Source organism: Phocoena sinus, chromosome 17, assembly GCF_008692025.1.
Source record: "Phocoena sinus isolate mPhoSin1 chromosome 17, mPhoSin1.pri, whole genome shotgun sequence".
NCBI lineage: Eukaryota > Metazoa > Chordata > Mammalia > Artiodactyla > Phocoenidae > Phocoena > Phocoena sinus.
Window position 1 is genome coordinate 68,844,586 of NC_045779.1, and position 21,083 is coordinate 68,865,668.

General features: G+C 50.6%; 1 protein-coding gene across 1 annotated transcript in view; it reads right to left on the reverse strand.

Moving 5' to 3' along the window:
• The window catches only part of ASAP1 (ArfGAP with SH3 domain, ankyrin repeat and PH domain 1), a 353,144-nt gene that overhangs the window by 5,703 nt on the left and 326,358 nt on the right, over nucleotides 1–21,083 (reverse strand). Inside the window, 4 exon segments of the mRNA XM_032610031.1 lie at nucleotides 971–1,404; nucleotides 6,057–6,115; nucleotides 8,729–8,798; nucleotides 17,141–17,311. Of these exon segments, the coding sequence (XP_032465922.1) occupies nucleotides 971–1,404; nucleotides 6,057–6,115; nucleotides 8,729–8,798; nucleotides 17,141–17,311 (734 nt within the window).

Below are 21,083 nucleotides of genomic sequence, written 5' to 3' on the forward strand. Positions count from 1 at the left end.
AGATCTTAAGTCTCCTCAGCTCTGACTCTGCGAGCAAGCTGTGTGTGGCCACTTATGACGGGGAGGGTTACACGAGACGAACAGTAAAGCATGCAGCAGCACGAACCGGAATTATGTTATGCGCACGTCAGGGCCATGCGTGGTGCTCGGGTGTCTTGGGAGCCTGCCCGGGAGAACAGCAAGCACCCACTGCTGAACGTGTGTATGGTCTCCCACCCAGGGGAGGACGGATTTTACTCGTCTCACTTTTCCTTTAGTACCGAAGTGACACACTTTTATCGCAACGTTGTTTTTTTATAGTAAGATGTGAGTAGAGGCTTTTAGTCCCCCACTAACTGTGCTCCTTAACCGGGGTGCTCGTGACCCTGTGAGGGTGTGGCCATGGGCAGGACAGACAGCACACGTGCATCTTCCCAGAGCTCCGTTTTTCCAAAAAAACATTTTGGGGTGCGCAGCGGGGGTGGAAGGCACGTTTACATTAAAGTAAAATGGCTATATCACAGAATAGAAAGCACTTCAGGACAATGGTGGAATGGGAGACTTCAAACCAAATTCTGTGTTGGTGCAAGTCTTTTGGGGCTCTGCGTCCAATTCCTCCAGGAAGATGCCGTGAGAAGCAGAGGAGCGAGGTGCTCAGAACCCTGAGAGGGAGACCGCTTTCCTGTGACCTTGGGAAAGGAAAGGTCTCCTCCTCAAGGATCTGAGGCAAGAGCGACCACTTGCTGAGTGTTACTGGGCACTGCTCATCTGTCACTGCATTTCACCACCCGTGAACTCCGGCACTGTCCTAGCTCTAGTTATGCACATGTAAGGAAACCTAGGCTCAGGGCGCGTAATTAAGTGGCCAAGCCCCCGTGGTCACAGGGGACGCAGGTCCTGAGGTCTGTCTGCGGGGTCCACAGCCCGGTCCCGACCCCCAGGCTCCACGCCCCCTTGATGCCCGAGCTGGGCCGGCCGGGTGCCCACCCACCGTGTTGATCTTCCTGGGCAGCGGCACGGGCGTCTCCGGCAGGGTGGGCGTGAGGTCGGTGGAGTCCTCGGACGCCTGCTTCGGGACATTCGGGGAGAGATCGGCCGGGTGCGACTTGGGGGCGAGCTCTGGGGGCGGCTGGGCCTTGGGAGAGGCGTCTGCCGCCTGGGGTTTCGCCAGCAAGTCTCCCAGCTGCGGCTTGGGCGGCAGGTCCTTCACCTGTGGCTTGGGAGGCAAGTCTGCGAGCTGCGGCTTGGGGGGCAGGTCTCCGATTGGGGGTTTGGGAGCCAATTCCGTGGGCTTCGGGGGCAGGTCTCCAGGTGGCGGCTTCTGCGGTAACTCTGCTAACTGTGATGACTTTTGGAAGAGTTCGGGCGGGACGTTGGCTTTGTCGAGGGAGAGATGATGGCTGGTCTCTGTTTTCCTTAGTGCCACTGTGGGAAACAACACAGAGAGGGGGGTCACTGGACGGGGACGTGAGGGGATCAGCATTGCCTTCCTCTGTCACGGTCACAGGGAGGAGAACCAACCCCGAGGGAGTGCTCTGCGTGCAGAGGCACGGATGGCCTGCTTTGAAGAAGGTGAAAGTCCGGAAGCCTGGGAGGCATCCACCTTACAATGGGTGATTTTATGCTTTAGTTTATGAACAGGACATCCAAAGTAATCCAGAATAATAATAAAAAAAAACCCCACAACTATAAACATAATAGAGATCAGAAAACTGAGAAGCGTAGAGCTAAAGGAAAAGTTTTCCGTAAGCCTCCTGCCTAAATGTAGCCATTTAAAATACTTTGATGTAATTTCCTCCTGGACGTTTCTATGTATTCTTCATAGATAAAACATTTATCTGCTTTTAACTATATACTGTTTTAGCAAGAGTATTGTCTGTGTTAATAAAAATTCTTTATGAGTAGCATATATATAGCTAAAATATTTACTTATGTATTTGGCTGTGCAGGGTCTTAGTTGCAGCATGCAGGATCTTTAGTCGTGGCATGTGGACTCCTCTTGGTTGCGGCATGTGGGATCTAGTGCCCTGATCAGGGATGGAACCCGGGTCCCCTGCACTGGAAGTGCAGAGTCTTATGCACTGGACCACGAGGGAAGTCCAGTGAGTATTCTTAATGTTGCAGTCTATTCTGTTCTACAGCAGTATCATAATGTACAATATTATTAATTCCCCACGTTTTATATGATTCATGCACTATGTAAGAGGGAAAAGGTTCCTCCCTCACCACGCCCACGCACCCCACCCCCTGAGGTAACCTTTGTTCATTTGAGTGGTGCACATACATGGGTGTATGAATTATCTTTTAAAACCCACAAATGGCATTACAATACGTACACTGTTTGCAACTTTGTTTTTTTCCCATTTCATATGTTTGAGAGAATTTCTAAGTCAGTTCCTCTTTCTTCTCTTTAATGGCTGCGCGGTACTCCATGGCTTGGAAATTCTGTCGTCTGTTGAAACCTTTGCACAGCTCTATCCAGTGGAACTTAGGACACTAAGGACACATCTTCAAATCAGGCTTCACCACTTACTTACGAGCTGTGTGACCGTGAGCAAATTACACGACCTCTCTGTGCCTCACCTTACTCATCATGAGTTGACATACGTACAGAATTTGCCAACAGCACCTGGGAGGTTCTAGGTATATCAGAATATCATCATTACTGCTAGACAAGGTTCCTTGAGGCCTGGATTCACCGAGCACATAGTATGTGCTCAATGAGGACACAGCTGACTAAGGCACACTGAGTGAGTCAAACTAGCTAAATTTTATTCTAGAAAAATACAAAATTCAGAAAGATATTCTCAAAATTTTATGTTTTAAAAAAGAAAGACAAACCCCAGTATTGTAAACTGTCACAAGCTGTACTGCAGCCTGCCCAGCCATGTCCCTTCCTAAGGAAATCAAATTCAAGGACACCCTGCTCCCAGGCTGGCCCAAGAGATTCAGCCGATGTGGCTCCGCTCAGAAACTGACAGCAGGCCCGTCAGATTCCTCTCTTGGAAGTCAGATACTGTGGTAAACAAAAGTCTGAGGCACTGATGGGGGAGAAGCTGGGAGATTTCCTGAGGCAGTGGGGCTGGAAAGCCTAGCTCTGAGCCACACTTCTGGGGAAACAGAAACTGTGAGTAAGTGCCGGGCCATCTGAACATGCAACTCTGATTCTAGAAATCTGTCCTAAAAAGTGATCAAAGCCAGGCACTGACATGCCTGTGTTGAGCTGTTCAGCACGACACTGTTTATAGTGAAAACACTGTGAACAGGGTGAATGTGGAATAGGACAGACTGCTTAATATGTCCTGGTATCAGACAACAGAGTACTATGCAGCCAGTAAGAGTGTAATTTATGTCACGGAAAGGGTTCTTGATTTATTATGTGACAAAAATCAGCTTACACAGCGACGTAAAAAAAAAACATAGGAAAAAGACTGAAAGGATAGACCAGACTGTTTATCCTGGGTGGTGAGACTTCAAGTGGTTTGTATTTTCTTCTTTATGCTTATCTGTATTTTTAAAATCTTCTAGGATGAATATATATTACTTTTATAATACAAATAAATAAGAAGGAGACAGTTTCTCCTCCAGGGAAGCCTGCCCAATCTCTGGCTATTTTATTTCCAAGCTGAGTTGGGTTTTCCCCTCTCTAATTAAAAGTCCTTTCTGAACTGCATTCTTAACTCTGATGGACAGACAAGCAAATATGGTTCGTTCCTGAGAACGGACTCAAAGGACGTAACAGGAGGAGGAGAAGGAGGCGGAGGAAAGAGCCTGCACACTCCCAAGCCCACATTCCCAACAGAGGGAGTGCCGGGCAGAGGATGGCACCCACCCAGTGGAAGAGCGCAAGCCTAACGACGTTCACGAAGAGCTCACGGACACCTGAAAAAATACGTACGTCGAAATGCTAAGTGGAAAAACCCAGGATGCAAAACTGTAGTTTCATTATGATGACAACTGTGGAAGAATGTAAGGGACCAGGTAGCTGTATCACAGTGCAGAACTATGGTGACTCTGTTCAGGTTGAAAGATCCCCTAAGGTTTCTATACTATTGCTTTTTTTTTTTTTAATTTTTATTTATTTATTTATTTTTGGCTGTGTTGGGTCTTCGTTTCTGTGCGAGGGCTTTCTCCAGTCGCGGCAAGCGGGGGCCACTCTTCATCGCGGTGCGCGGGCCTCTCACTATCGCGGCCTCTCTTGTTGCGGAGCACAGGCTCCAGACGTGCAGGCTCAGTAGTCATGGCTCACGGGCCTAGTTGCTCCGCGGCATGTGGGACCTTCCCAGACCAGGGCTCGAACCCGTGTCCCCTGCATTAGCAGACGGATTCTCAACCACCGCACCACCAGGGAAGCCCTTATACTGTTGCCTTTGAAAACTCCTTAAACAAATGGCTCTGTGCAGCAGTCTGTCCCCAGTTGAGAAGGCTTTAATTAAGCCTTTTAAAAGGTGCCCGAAGGAGTTTAAAAATGGGTGATGTTTGGGAGGGAAAATAGAGTGAGATGTGGCCAGGACGGTCCATACGGAAGTGCCAGCTGGTGGCAGGTGCTTGGGGGGAGCGGGGCAGGCAGTAGAAGGAGCTGCAGCCCCGCGCCTCTCGACGTCACAGGCGCCCTCTGTCTCCAGCTGAGGAGGCTCAGAAACACATCCGGGGACTCTACCTTTTTTTGGGGTGAGAGAGGGAACCACTGGACGGATGGGACAGAGTGACTGATTTAACATGGATCACCCTGGCTCTTCTGTTGAGGAAAGACTGCAGGACCAGGGCAGAGGCAGGTAGACCAGGTAGGAGGCTGCAAGAGTCCAGATAAGAGATGATGGTCCCGTGGACCAAGGTGAGAGTGGGGTACATGGGAAGAAGTGCCTGGATGTTAAGACACATCGAAGGGAGAACCAACAGTACGTGTGGAAACACTGGATGTGGGGTGTGGCAGGATGGAAGGAGTTGAGCTTCCTTCTTAGGTTTTAAGGCCCAAACACCTGGACCTGGACAATATTGCCTGTAACAGATAGGGACACTGTGGGAAAAACAAGTCTAGGGGGGTGGGGTCAGAAGCGTATTCAAAATCTTAAGCTGAGCAGCCTATAAGACATGTGATAGAGCAGAGATATTACAGAGCCTGGTGTGTGTGAGTTTAGATTATAGAGGGATTCTTGGGCTGGGTGGATAATGTGGAGTTGCCAGGGTGGGTTCCCCAGGGAATGAGGGCATATTCACAAGAGAAGTGACCATGGCCGAGCCAACCTCTGGAGGCTGAGGACACGAGGAGGGCCCAGCCCTAAGAACAGGACGGTGTCCATAGGCCAAGTGCAGAGAGAGTAACCAGCCGGGCCAAAGGCTGCAGGTGGGCTGAGCTTGACCACCCGCCGACGGCCCTGTGGAGTGGTCTTAACAGAGGATACATGAATGGATCTTGGCTTTGAGTATCAGCATCTGGAACTTCACTCAAAGAGAGACAATTAGATGGCACGCCCCTCTCAACTGAAGAACGCACCACAACCCAGGAAGGAGCTGTGCAAAGCCTGAACTTGTATCTGATCGGGTCTCTTGATCCAACTTTCAATTGCTAGGAAATAGAGGAACATGTTAAATAACCACATGGGGATGCCAGTCAGCAAAATCCAGCCTTTCTGAAGCATCATCTCATTTCGTCCTTACAAAACCTGGTGAAGCAGGTGTCCTGGCCCTACTGACAGGTGAGGAATCTGAGGCTTAGTGAAGCTTTGGAGTCCCCTGCCCAGGGCACACAGCTAGTAAGTGGCAGAGCTAGTACTGGTTCCTAGGTCTCTCTGATCATGTTTGCAAGAAAAGAAATGGCACCTGGGGATACTAATGATGTGTCTTCTGAAAAAGCATGGTGTTTTTAAGGAAGAGTTTGGTGTTCTACTAATCACAAAATTTGAACCTATAAATATTTTTCTTCATTAAACAAATATTAAATACACATCTACTACATACCAGCTACTGCTCTAGGCATCTGAGATAGAGCAGGGAACAAAAGAGACAGACGCCCCTGTCCCCTTGGAGGGTATAATGACACTCTAATTACATGCAAATATGAAAAAGATAAATCTTACCTTTCTGAGGTAGTTTAGGAAGAACTCTTGGGCCAAGGGCAGTCTTTGCAGAACCGGTGCTAATTAATAAATAAGAATCAGTTAGGATCTCAAGGTGCTATAAAATCAACAGCAATATGTATTACTCAAGGAAGTCATAGGAGTTTACAGAATTATCTAAAAAGTCTTTCGTAATTTCTCTAACAAAAGATTATCGTCTACTTTCCCTAATTCAAAGTTTGCCTGGATTTCCCTGAGGATTATCTTCTTATTCCCAAGTCTGCAAAGTGGAGTCAACAGGGAAATTCATGAAACAACTAACCTCTGAACGACACAGCCTAATTCCTCCTTTTCTCGAAAGCTTTCCCCAGGTAACAGCGTTTATGAAAGCGCCTGGCACACTGCAGGTGGCGCCCCCAGTGCACTGCACAGAAGTAACTCAACTCATGGGACCCCAAAACGTAACTCTTGTCACCTCCGTTTTCACAAGAGGAAACCGGAGCCTGTGCAGCTTCAGTGACCGGCAGAAGGTCCTGAGGCCGGTCAGTGGTGGAGCTGGATATTCAGACCCAGCTGTTTGACTCCAGAGCCCTTATGTTGTCTCTCTCTGCACCAGAGCAAACAGCTTGGGTCTCAGGCCTCCAGACTTTCCCTGAGCTTTTCCTCCTTTTGGGCGACTTGTAAACGAACAGAGGAAGAAAGCCCGGGAAAGCAGCCCCTGGCACAGAGGCCGCCCTGTGTTGTCTGACATCATGTGACTCCTCACACCCCTGCCACCACCGAAATGCCAGCGCTGCAGGTGGCATCTCTCAGTTGGAACGCACTCTGTTCCTTTTACAAGAGGCTCTATCTATTCCCAGAGGACACCGGGAGCACTGCAGACCCAAACAGCAATAGCATCCAAGTGCCGGACTCGTATCTGCCAAGATCCCCTTTTATTACCTCGTTTATCCTTTTCTGTCCTCTGGTGGCCTAAGAACTGGCTTTCCCCCCTTCTTTCTAGCCTAACTGCATTTAAAAGTACAGGAAATGGCAAACCAACCAAAAAGAAAACAAAAGTCTGATAAGAAAGATGAAACGCAAGCGTCTTCCATCCTGGCCGACAAATCACCCTTGATCTTAACTGCTCTTTCCTCGGCTCCTTTGAAATCCTAAGGTCTCTGGGTTACTGGAGGATCAGGCTGTTGAGATGAAACGACACCGAAAAGAGTAAACACGCGAGGGCTTTGCTCTGAACATTGCTGGAGTGTGTGTTCCGGCCTCAGCATCTTCGCAGGGATGCACACCTACCCATCATGGATGTAAGTTCAATGGTTTCCTGACCAGCGTACTGAGGCCAAGCCAGAGGCTCGGAAATGCCTCACATGGGAAACCTGGGGTCAACACTGCATGTGCATGGACTCAGGATTCTTCCTATGCTGCTGGTGGGGCCATGTGCATGTGTGTGTGTACACGTGTATATGTGTGTACACGTATATGTGTGCGTGTACATGTGGGGGGCTTGATTCCATGTAAAAAACATTTTGTGGGCACTTTCTCTGCATCAGACTCTCCTTCCTCTGGAAGGAGACCACCTGTCCTGCGGTTTAGAGCCCCCCAGGGCAAGGTGGGGAAGGGCTGAGTGGAGTGGCAGGCACGGCGAGAGGAAGGGGAGGCTGTGGAACGTGGCGTCTGAGAACCCCCGGGGTGAGTCCAGCTCTGCATCTGCTACCACTTAAACTCCTGGGGTCCGTGTCCTCATATAATAGAGGGCAGCAGTGACCAGGCTGCCTCACAGGGTTATAAAGACTAAACGAGATAGTGGCATTAAAAGAAATGAGGACGTTTTTTAGCTTTGACAAGCTCTGGGAAGCGGCTCCTTGTGTCCCTATCTGGGTCACACTTCTTGAGAAAACCCTCTGCGCTGGGACTGGGTAGATGCTGCCCACAGAAGACCTTCCAAAGTATCTCATTTCGGTGGAGGAGGGGAGAAAGGGACATCACACCCCCCTTTTAGCCTAGCTTTAAAAAGTCTTACAGGGCTTCCCTGGTGGCACAGTGGTTGAGAGTCCACCTGCCGATGCAGGGGACACAGATTCGTGCCCCGGTCCGGGAAGATCCCACGTGCCGCGGAGCGGCTGGGCCCGTGAGCCATGGCTGCTGAGCCTGTGTGTCCGGAGCCCTGTGCTCCACAACGGGAGAGGCCACAATAGTGAGAGGCCGGCGTACCGCAAAAAAAAAAAAAAAAAAAAAAAAAAAAGGCTTACAGACAGGGAATTTGGAAAGAGTCATATTTTTATGTTTGAAAATCTCTAGACTATTGGATTTCCCTGAGATTCATCTTTTTATTCCCAAGTCTGTAAAATGGAGTCAAGAGGGAAAGTAACAAAACAAAATGACTAAACTAAAAAACTGAAAATAAGAACTCATTCTGGCAGACTCTGCGATCCTCGGGGAGGTGGGGTCCATTCACGCCAGGAACCTGGATGTGGAGAGCACTGCTCCCCTAAAACAAGGTCTGCAGACCCTGCCCGGCCTCGAGAACTGTTTGCCAAGGGGCTTTTGCAAACCGAGGGGAAGCACTCAGGTTCTCAGCATGATCAGTGCCAGCTGGCAGGCCACACCTTGAGCAGATGGCCCCTAAAACCCAATTCTGTAACTCTGCCCACGGCGACGGTGAGCCTGCCAAGCGAGCACGTGCGCAGATGGCTTACCTCGACTGCTGGGACAGGCCCTCGAACTTGTTAGCGGTCTTACTCGATGATGACGGACCCACGTCGTTACCTAGGGGGAAGATCAAATGTGAAAAGCCACGTTTTTCAACAGGAAATGGAATGTGGGGACATAGGAATAGGCAGGCAGGCCACCCTCAGGGTCCAGAAAGGAAGTCAAAAGCCTCAAGCTAGAACAGTACACATTTCTGACATTACAACGAACCAGTTTGGGTCTTGACAATGTTTTTGTTCCTATTAAATATTTTAAAAAGATGACTGATCTGCTCCCTGGCAAGGCCTCCAAGGTCACAGGACCTGGGGGATGTCCCGTAGGTTCAGGATCTTGTCCTTAGCTTGGTGGCAGGGGAAGCAGAGTAAGACTTCAAGTTCACCACAGATTCCCACACCAGGGGACCACCACTGGGGACCACTGGTGTGTGTGTGTGTGTGTGTGTGTGTGTGTGTGTGTGTGTGTGTATACACCATTATTCAGCAGGGTGGTGGTGACTGGCCATCTGCTGGGCAAGGCCCTCAGTCACTTATTTACCAATCATTCGTTCAAACATGAGAATGTTTATTAAGCATCTACTATGTGCAAGGCATGAACATGGAGCAGGAGGCACCAAGGCAAGTTAAACCTCACCAGAGTATGTCATCCCTCCTGTGAGGGGCACAGGCACGACCGATGCCGACAGGGTTGGGTGCTGTGAAACAAGAAGGAAATAGCACCTAAAGTGAACTGGTCATGGGCTTCCCTGGTGGCGCAGTGGTTAAGAAACCGCCTGCCGATGCAGGGGACACGAGTTCGAGCCCTGGTCCGGGAAGATCCCACATGCCGCGGAGCAACAAAGTCCATGTGCCACAACTACTGAGCCTGTGCTCTAGAGCCCGCGAGCCACAGCTACTGAGCCCGCGCACCTAGAGCCCGTGGCTCCACAACTACTGAGCCTGCACTCTAGAGCTTGCGTGCCACAACTACTGAGCTCACGTGTCACAACTACTGAAGCCCACACGCCTAGAGCCCGTGCTCTGCAACAAGAGAAGCCACCGCAATGAGAAGCACGCACACCACAAGGAAGAGTAGCCCCCGCTCGCTGCGGCTAGAGGAAGCCCGCGCACAGCAACAGAGACCTAACACAGCCAAAAATAAATGAATAAAGTAGATACATTTATTTTAATAAATAAATAAAGTGAAGTGGTCAGAGGGGCAGGGAAAGTCCTCTCTGGGGGACACGGACCCTGAACAGAGAAACACCTTCAACAGGGGAGCAGCAAGACCAAATCCACGGGCTTGTCGAGGAGAGACAGAGAGACTGGCCAGAATCAAAGTGGCCTCTTCTGTGGCCCGTTCCGCGCTGGGGGGAGCCCAAGCGCCAGGCGCCCAGGAGGGACCCCAGGAGCCCACTGGGCTTGGCTATCTCTGGGGTGATGCCCCCTCTCCTCGCCTGCTCGCCCTTCCAGCGACCGCTCTGGACACTCCACGTGCTCCTGTTTCTGCAGAGCCCCCTCCCCTGCCTGGACGCCCGCAACGCCTCCCGGGTGGCGCTGACGGGCTGGCTGAAGGGGGGAGGTGAAGGGGGCAGGCCGAGCAAGCACCCGGACTGACGCTCACTGTGCAGAGGCGCCCACGCTCTCCCTCCTCACAGCAGGGGGAGCTGGCCCCATCCTCATTTTAAAGATGAGGAGACAGGGTTAAGTGACCCAACGGCCACAGGTCACACGGTCGCACGATGTACCTAGTGGTCCTGTACACAGATGCATGCGCTTCTCATTACCCAGCGTGACGCGCCAATAGCAATATTGGTAATAGCAACTACTGTGTACTGAGCACTTACTCTGAGTGAGGTACTCTGCTAGGTACCCCCTAGTCGTTACGTCTGTGAGATATAAAACGGAAGGCACTTACATAGCGTAAGAAGAAACAAAGAAGTAAAGCAAAGGCCAAGGTCAAGCAGCTGGTAAGGGCCAGGGCTGGGACATAAAGCCAGGCAGTGCCCCTCCAGGGCCTGCGTTCAACCACCACACTCGCCCCTCCAATCCCAGTCCCACTAACCTACAGGACAGGGTGCAGCTGGCAGAGCGCTAAGGTGGGCGTTCCCGGACAGGACTTCAACTTCAGGACATACATACAAGAAGAAACAAGCTCAACTGGTGCTACCAGGGCCAAAGACTTTCAAATACAGTTTTATTTTAATAAGACACCCCTCCTAACCATCCGTATATTTCCACGAGTCTGTAACTTAACAATGAAGGACTTCTTCGGCAGCCTCTCATGACATCCTTCGAGCTGAGACTTCCTTTAAGGCAGGCATTGCTTTTCAGCATGGTATGGGAATAAGCTGTTGCATCTGCTAATTTCTGTTCCAGGTAGAAAACACCCCAAACCAGTGATTCTTCACCCTATTAGGCGTGAGACTCAATATGAGACCATAAAGGCTGTAAGAGCCCCCGGCTCTGCCTGGGGCCGCCCACTCTGTCACACAGACAAGCCATCACATCAGGGGCTGTGGTCCGACAGCCACAGCTCGTATGTCCAGTGTCCTCACTTAACCCTCCCCTCTGGCCACGCTCCAAAGACACTGTGTGTTTTTATGCCTCTGTAAATTTGCCCCCTCTGTTCCTTCTCCCTGCAACACCTATCCCCTCCCACTTGGGGTAAATTCCTTTGTAACCTTCAAAGGGTCTCTCCAAAGTCAATTTCTGAGAGTTCTTCCCAAGCCAGACTCGGTCTCTCCACATCCCCGGTAAGCCTACAACCATTCACCACAGAGGATGATCAGGGGCAGATTTTGGAGCCAGACAAGCCTGGTTTTGAATTCCAGCTGTACCACCGACCAGTGGGTGTGAGTTCTGATGACACTGCTTTTTCTACTGAGCCTCAGTTCCCTCTTCTTCTTCTTCTTTTTTTTTTTTTTTGCGGTACGCAGGCCTCTCACTGTTGTGGCCTCTCCCATTGCGGAACACAGGCTCTGGACACGCAGGCCCAGCGGCCATGGCTCACGGGCCCAGCCGCTCCGCGGCATGTGCGATCTTCCCGGACCGGGGCACGAACCCGTGTCCCCTACATCGGCAGGCGGACTCTCAACCACTGCGCCAGCAGGGAAGCCCCCTCATCTTTAAAATAGGAATAACAGTACCTGCTTCACTAGATGGGCACGAGCATCATGAGAGAGGAACCACGGAGTGTAGTTCATGGTGCTGGACCACAGAGGGCATGACACAAACGGAGATCACTGTTCTGAGCTCTCTGACGAGATGTAACAAAAATGCAGGTGATTTATTTCCTCAACGAGCGAGCATTTCACAGACAGGGGCTCTACCTTGTCCGTCCCTGCAGCCCCACTGGAGCCCAATGTCCGCACAGAGCAGTCACTGGGCGCTGCTGAATGAAGACAAGGCCCACAGAGCAGACTCCTCCACTCCCCCCGCCAGCACAGCCTGGTTTCTTGCACACCTGGGTGGGGAGGCAGCTGTGGTCTGGCAGACAGGAGCCCTGCTGTGCCTGGGCAGAGAAGCGTGGCTTTGAAAAAGTTCCAAAAATAGGACAGCACTAGAAGGAGGCGCACAAGCATGGAAACAGCTCAATCCTTTTTCCTCTCTCGGTGCAACCTGGGAAATGACTGGTACACACACAGCTGTGTGAGGAGAGGGCTGGAGACGGACGGTGGGCAGACAGTTTAAAAAGCTGTGGCCAAGGGCTTCCCTGGTGGCGCAGTGGTTGAGAGTCCGCCTGCCGATGCAGGGGACGTGGGTTCGTGCCCCGGTCCGGGAGGATCCCACATGCCGCAGAGCAGCTGGGCCCGTGAGCCATGGCCGCTGAGCCTGCGCGTCCGGAGCCTGTGCTCCGCAACGGGAGAGGCCACAGTGGTGAGAGGCCCGCGTACCGCAAAAAAAAAAAAAAAACTGTGGCCAAGACTCCAGGTCACTTACTGTAGCTCAGAAGCTGTGGGCCAGGAGTGTGGAACGAGAGGAGGGCACTGCCCAGCAGTGCCTGGCACACAGGCTCTAGGAGTCTTCTGGAAGAGTGGGTAATTATACAAACCTCGGAGTCAGAAATAGGTTCAAATCCAGGCCTTGAAGTTATCGGACAAGTCACTTGACCTCTGTGATTCAATTTCCTCATCAGTAAACCAGGGACCATGACAGTCCCTATCTCATAGGACAGTTGTGATGGCTTAATACAGTAACGTATGAACAAGTGCATAGCAGCTGGTACATGGTGAATAATCTATATATGGTGGCAGCCCTTGTTATTTCTAGAACTGCACGTAAAATGGGGTCGGAGTGGTGGGGGGAGGCGACTTGAGAATATATTGGGAAATCCAAGAAAAAGAAAGAATCAGGAAGTTTCTACCCAAAGGCTCTTTTACAAGCCAATACTACTTCTAATAAGTAGACGTGGGGGACTTGGATCAAACATTTCAAATACTGACCCATTTTACCTGGAAGTTCTGGCCTTGAAATATGAGAAGGGAATCATCTTGCGGTATAGTTTTTCGTCCATCATCTACTCTCCATCAAAAAAAAGAGAAGCGTATAGAACTTAAGTCCCAGTGGCCAAAGATAAGGAATGCAAGTGATTCTCAGAGGTCTCTTAGCCAGGTATTGGTGGAACACGGATCAGAACTCAGGCTTCCGGAAAGTTTGCTCGGTGCACTATATGATTTCCCAGGATGCGCCCCGTAAACACTTCTCTGAATACCTGACAAAGGACGGAGGTCCCAGGGAAAGCTGATCTCACGTAGTCATTAAAAGAACCTCAAGTGTGAGAAAAGGCTTAATCTTATGGCCACCATGAACTAGATAACTGGCTGCATTGTTTTCTTTGCTCCCACCTCTAAGAACCTCAGTGTCAAACCCGTGGTCTATTTCCAGCTGCTGTATGTGACCTTGTGTTATGCATTTTGTGACGACATAACCCTCCTGGACTTCATCTTACTTTGCTCCCTTTATTCTCCCTTTGTCCTCATTTCCTTATTAAGTTAATTTGAATTGTGTTAAAATGTGTTGGTCTGTTAGAAAGCAGGTAATAAACAACTTATTTTATCTCCAAAGGTGAGGTTTAATGACATGCCACTTCAAAAATCAACAGTCCCCACACCTAGTTGCTTCTGCCACCGGCCTAGCTGTTTTCTGATCGAAAGCCTGCCTCTGCCGTCTCCCTAGACAGATGGCCGAACCCATCACCATAGCGGGGCTGCAGTATGTGATGCCCGGGCTATCCTGGGCACCGTGGATGCTGTGGTCCTGGCAGGGAGGAAGCCTGGGGTGGCCTCCCCACACACCAGGGCTCCGTGCTGCAGAGACGAGGTGGCACAGCCAGGCGGGGGGTGCCTACCTGCCGGGCTACCTTCCCCCGTCTCCATTCACAGGCAAAGAAACAACTGCCGAGACAGGGGAACAGCCAAGGGGATCACTAAGCCGTCAGTGCAGAGCTCAGCAGAGCAAGGAGAGCGCGAGGGCCATGGGCTCTCCCAGCCACACGGGCTCCCCACTCACCAGCTGTGAGAACTTGGGCATGGAACTGAACCTTTTGTGAATCTCAGTGTCCTTAAAATCAAGCCCCTTGCATTTCCTACTCTGTGGAACTGGCCTTAAGAATTCAATGAGTGCTATTAACTAGCCCCAGTTTACAGCCAGAGAGACTGAGGTATGGAACGATTCAAAGGTAACTGCTGAAAGCCACAGCGCTACCAGGTGGTGGAGGTGGATTAGAATCCAGGCAGTAGGACACAGGTCCACACCAGAGCTCCACTGAGACAGAGACAGCTCGTGCCCTCGTAAGGAGCTCATACTGCACTGGGAAAGACAGAAAGGCAACCAGAACCACTGTGTGATAATCTCTATGCCAGAAGGAGCAGAGAGTGGGCATGGGGGTGCTGGCCGGGCCGGGGAGGGTCTCTGAAGCAGGTCCCTGGACAGTAGATCTGGAAGGATGACTAAGCGTGAACACAAGTGGACAGACTGCTCGAGGCTGAGGGCACACTATGAGCAATGGCTTGGCTCTCAGGGGAGAGGATGGAGTTGGGAGCCTACCAGCTCAACACGGCAGGCATGTCCTAGGGCAGGGGGTGGGCAGGTAAGGCCAGGGCGAGCTCAGGGCTGTGCTACTCCACCTCCGCATGTCTGCCCCCCACGCCCCGGTCCAGATCTCAGACAGCCCAAAGGCCCTCACCTCAGGGGCTGTGGGGAGACGGCAGGTTTAGGGGAGCATTGGAATGATGGGTGCCTAGAGGGAAACCACAGGTACCATAAATGCTGCCTAGGAATCTGGTACCCCGTGTGCCTTATTAATTAAGTCTGACCCCTGCTTCGGCTTCTGGATCACGTCAGTGGGAGACAGGTAGGGATAAAACCCGCGGTGATCATACAACACAAAGCATGAAGACCCGGATCTGAGCCACTTTAACCTGCCTGGTGAGAGGCTTGTTACCGTCCCGCGTCTGCAGATGCCTTTAAGAACATCTCCCCTGTGTGCTCATACACCGACTCAGAAAGAACGGCCCTGACGGCCACAGAATTACCACCTGGGGTTGTCTGTGACGTGTACAGTGGTCACTTCTGCGCAGAGAGATTTTGATTTTTGTCCCTTGAGGCTGGGGGTAGGTGGCAGCCAACTGCTCAGGGCCCACAGCTTCCAAAGCTTGAAGGCTCCCGCTCACCGTCTGGGGCACCAACTCACGCTCATCAAGGGATAACCTTGTTTCTTGGTGAAAAATGCCCCTTGTCCACAACGAAACCCACCCAAAGCCAAACCAAAGCAAATGAACACCTGCTTTTTTTCTAGTCCTGCTGCTTAGTCTAAGAAAGGGATAATTCTTAAGCCGGGAAACAGAAATTTAGTAAATTTAACTGCAAACTGATGGAGTCTGTGAGGCACAATGAACTTTATGCAGAAATAAAACCCGAGTAAACAACAGGATCAAAATCTAGTGAAATTCGAAAAGGTCAGTCTGTGATTTGTGGTATGAACACCTGCAGGAAACTGGTGACCGTCAGTGGAGCGTTATTTGGGGCAAATAATTCTTCCTCTTGGAAGAATCCTTTTGGAACTTTTGGAAGAATCCTGGGGACTCCTGAAGGCCCTGGGGTGGGGCCGCGGGCAGTGTCAGGGACCTGCATGGTGCTGACGTGTGCCTGGGCGCACCCTCCCCGCAGCCGGTCTCACCGGGAACAGATTTGTCAACACCCGCTGCAAATTTCCCCTCCCCGCAAAGCCTACCGACGCAGCTGGACACCCTGCTTCAGCATTTCCACAGTATTTGGTGAAGAATGCACGGCACTCGTGTCCCTCCTGGACCACGAGCTCCTCGAGCACAAGGGTGGAGAAGCCCAAACCCCAGGCACCAGGCCAGTGGAGTGAACGGCTAAGCACAGACAGTCCACACGCACTGTGGCATCTGGGTCACATGACACACAGGCGTGGCCGTCTGCAAATGGGCAGCATGGCTTTTCCCAGAAGCTCCCCAAATCCAGAACACCTATTAGGGGCTTTCTGACGAGGCCTTTAAAAGCATTCAGCTGAGCTCCCTATCAGTTACAAACAAACAAAACAGCCATGACACGATTCACCGGCAAGGGGAGGTGAGCCATGCAAACCAGCAGGGCCAGGACCCCGTGGGCGCCGGGAGACACCGGGCTCTTGAGCGAACCTGGTGGCAGGCTGGTGAGCTACAAAGGGAGATAAAGACGGAAACCGTGTTCCTTGTGGATAGAAATTTGTTATCAGCCACCAGTGTCACTGAAATGGTGAACTACTAACTGATCTGCGCAGGTCTGTTTATTCTCAATCGATTATGAGGTACCTACTGCATCCTGGGCTCGACTCTAGGCTCTGTGAACACAGAAAAGACAGACAAGGGCCCTGCTCTCACGGAGCTAGGTTCCAGAGACCGAAAAACCGAACACAAATAAAACACCTGTCAGCGGTGATCTGGGGTCCTGAGGGAAACACTGGGGAGGTGGCTCCCTCAGAGAGGATGGCCCAGGAGACAGACATGCAGGCAGAGGAGGACGGGAGGGAGCGAGGCTTTCAAGCCCATGACAGAGCTGCAGGGAGGGGGCGGCCCGAGGAAGGAAAGAGCCCGGTGGAGCCAGAGGTGAAAGCAGGCCGGCGAGGCTGAGCGGGGGCAGGAGCTGGGAGGGACCAGCCTGACCACCTGGGCCCTGGTGGGTGTCCGGTGCACAAAACGTGCTCAGAAGCTTATCACTAGTACACTTTTCAAGTGGTGGTGGTATTTTCCCCCATGGTTCCTTGGCCATAAGAGGCTGTGCAATCATATGTATCCAGGCCCTCACCCAGCGTGGGTGCGGTCTGGTCCATCTGCTGGGTGTGCTGAGCGCCCACTGCCCCCCGAGCCCCGTGCTCTGCCTGGCTCAGGCAGTGAGGGCCCTGACTGGAGGACAACTTACCCCAAGGAACTGCGCCTTTGTTTGGGGGCCCGTGAGGTAGTGGGCTGGGAGGGTCGGATAGGGTTCTCTTGTGTCCGGGCGGTGGGGGAGGAGGCCTCTTCTTGGACAGAGTGGAGCTGCCACTAGAGGTCTGGGTGCTTAGAGGGAGTGCTGAAGGTGGGCCAGTTGGACCTGGAAAGGAATCGAATGGTGCAGGAAGGTTAATCCCGGTCTCGCAGATGGAACAGCCTGTGTGCAGTCACTCCCATGCATCAAATGGAGTGTGACACACAGAGACCGAAGCACGAGGCTGGGGATGGCCAAGTCCATCGACCCGGTAATCCCCAAAAGAGGGCTTTTAAAAATTGCTGGTAAAAAAAATTAAAAAGGAGAGTGTGTGCTTTTAAGGAACAAAACGTCAGCCAACATGGAACACTACTGGGTTCAGATCATCCTTTGGGTACAACGGGAGAAATAAAACACACACATTTTAAACCAGTAACTCACTGGAACCACGGCAAAACCTACAGAGGAAGAAGGCACACAGCACTGCCAGCAAAGTCAATGGAGAAAGAGCAAAATACTGACTAAGGGCTTCCCTGGTGGCGCAGTGGTTGAGAGTCCGCCTGCCGATGCAGGGGACGCGGGTTCGTGCCCCGGTCCGGGAAGATCCCACATGCCACGGAGCAGCTGGGCCCGTGAGCCATGGCCGCTGAGCCTGTGCGTCCGGAGCCTGTGCTCCGCAACGGGAGAGGCCACAACAGTGAGAGGCCCGCGTACCGCAAAAAAAAAAAACAAAAAACAAAAACAACAAAACCGACTAAACCTCCAAAGGGCCTCACGTGGAAACATGAACACTGGATTCATAGAATAGGGTTTCTCTCACCACTGCAATTTTTTTTTCAGTCAGCAAACGTTGCCTGAAGTTTTTTTTTAAATGACTTTTATAAATAATGAAGGTTCTAATGGAAAGGGTTACTTGGAAAGAAGGGAAATCCAAAAACCCTTTTTTCCTCCAATTCTGAACTGTTCTAGAAATCATAAACCACCTATTATATTGGAAGCTTGAACAAGTTACATAAGCTTCACTGATTTCTATAGGTTTAAAAAAATTTTTTTTAAATTTTTGCCTGCGAGCAGGGGCTACTCTTCGTTGCGCTGCGCGGGCTTCTCACTGCAGTGGCTTCTCTTGCTGCGGAGCACGGGCTCTAGGTGCGCGGGCTTCAGTAGCTGTGGCACGCAGGCTCAGTAGTTGTGGCGCACGGGCTTAGTTGCTCCGTGGCATGTGGGATCTTCCCGGACCAGGGCTCAAACCCCTGTCTCCTGCATTGGCAGGCAGATTTGTAACCACTGTGCCACCAGGGAAGCCCTGATTTCTAAAGGTTTTTAAAAAGATTCTACTTTCTCCAGAGGTAATGATACGATAGCAATAATTATATTAATATCACACACACACACGCACCACTACTGCAAAAGTTGACTTTTTGAACTAACGCTTTAAGAAAAAAAGAAGTTTGTTTTCAATGAGCGCTACGGGAGTAGTATATACGCTGTTAATTTTGTTTATTCCAAGAGACACTGAAGTGGCCGGTGTGTGCCGAGCACTATATGCTGGGCACTTTGACAAATCTCTCTTTATGATCATTACCAGGTTATGGTTTAACTGGACAACAGTGTCCACAAACATTAAAAGAGAAAAAAAGGAAAGAAACAAATAAAGCTAGGAACACTGCCACACCAAATGTTTATCGCAGGATAGCAGGTACCTGGTGATCCAGAAAGGCTCCAAAAGAGCTTTTTACATTCTGCATATTAAAAGAGAAGCGTAATTACTGCTGGCCTCCTTCCTTGGGAAAACAAGCTTTGCTATTTCCCGTGATCAATTACCGCTCAGTACAAACACAGATTTAAACCCCCATTTCTCAAAGACAGTCTCGTCTTGGAAGTAAATACTGTTCATCTCAGTAAAATGGTTGTGTGCTTTAGAATTAAATGGCCCTAGCGGCAGTATTTATTCTCAGTCCTACTGATGAGATACGTGATGGAAGCCTTACCGATATCCCCAATCAACGCCTAATTACGGCACCAGTCACTGAAGTTTCAGAAACTGTTTCATTTTTGTAACAGTGAAGGCATTGTTACTTTAGCCTTGTGTTTGTGCAGTGCTTCCTAGTTTTCAAAATGTGTTCGTACATGCTATTTGCCTTGATTTTCATAACAACCCTGTGAGGCATGTAGGTCTGGTATTACTGGCCCCATTTGGCAGCTAGGAAAGCGGGGCTGGGTGTGATTAAGGGTATGGAGCCACGAGGGGCGGAGCTGAACCCTGATGCAGGTCTCTGGGGGTGGCGAGGGCTCGCCCCGTCCTGAAAGCCAGGCCAGCACTTTCTGGGCTCGCCACACGAGGAAAATGGCAACAACAACGCTCGGTACTAGGAAGTGTAACTTTCCTCTTGGAAATAAATGGAGAATACATAATAGACAATGGTGAGATTCCCTAGCAGTTTCATCTGTATCGCCATCTAGGGACTTCCTGATGCAATGCATCTGGAAGGTCATAATCAATCCGTTTCAAATCCCGCCTGGAAACACAGATGGCCAATGGGGCTATGTCTCTGGGCAAAACTGTCTGCGTACGTGGTTTTAGGAGTGATCAGACCAGAGTTGTCCTATAACCACAAACCAAGCAAAATCAAGCTTCCTGAATCACCATTTAAAAAATGTAGGGGTTAGTGTTCCCTTCCTGACGTCATCACAGCCTTGTCTTACTTTCAGACATCAGCTACTACAGTCTCTAATTATCTGTCTTTGCTGACTTGTTTATTGCCTCTCTGTCCACCATGCTGCAGGTTCTACCAGGGTCAGGCTGTTCTCTGGCCTGGTGTAGAGAAAGCTGCATTTAGTAAATACAGTATCGAATTAATGGATGAATAAACTTCTACTTCTCTTGTTGTAAGGCTAGTGATCCTTAAGGAAGACAGAACGTCTCACTTAGGGTGACAGATCAGAAACCAGGGAGAGAGGGGACCTGGGGAGAGAGAGTGTGAAGTTCGAAAATAAATATTCAATACTGTAATGGACTTTCATGGCAAACAACACACAGACCCACCTATTGTTCTGTAACAGAAGCTACAGAAGGGAAGATGCCATGAAATCTTCTTGGCTGGTAGGGCATGAGTTAAAAAAGGGTGAAAAACACTGTATCAGACCCCAGAAAAGCAGACAAAATTTTATAACTTTACTGTAGAGAGCTCAAAAGACTTCCAAAATAAGTAACTAGTCTTTAAGCACTAAAAAGGATGTTTCCTGCAAACTAAACCTGAGCATTGGCTTGGTCAGGAAAGAAGCAATTCTGGAGGGGTAAAGAAAGCTAAAACAAAACAAACTAAAAAATAGTAAACACAGCATCAAACAAACTCGAAAGGGGTGGAGGCAAGATTAACAGGTGGGGAGGGGACTCGGGCAGCCAGTTTTCTTCCCTCCACTCTGCCAGGGCCTGTGGGAATAAGGAGAAAACACCCTAAGCCACATTTGCCGCTAATACTGGCTATTATGTCAAACTATCCTCTAACACTTTTTCTTAAAAATACGGTCTAGACTTCCGAAGCTGCCATATATAGCTCCCAGGTTAAATTATTAGAAGGTCTTCTACAAGGAGGCAGGGTGTACCAACGCAGCTCTTACTGGGGGTTCACGTGCCTGGGGTTCTCCTGTATTTCCAGCAGCCTCTTGGTCACTCAGTTAGACGTTCTGCCAGGGCTTCAACGCTACTGGCCGCGTGTGAGCTGTGCTGCCTCGAGCACCTCACCGTCACCAGCTCAGGGAGGTCCCTCACTGAGGCCTGCAGCTCAGACGTGTGGCCACCATGCGGCCAGAACTCGGGAAGCCCACACGCGTCACGCCGCCATGCATCTCAGAAGCCTCGAAGTTAATGACAGAGTTATATAGACAACTCTGGACAATA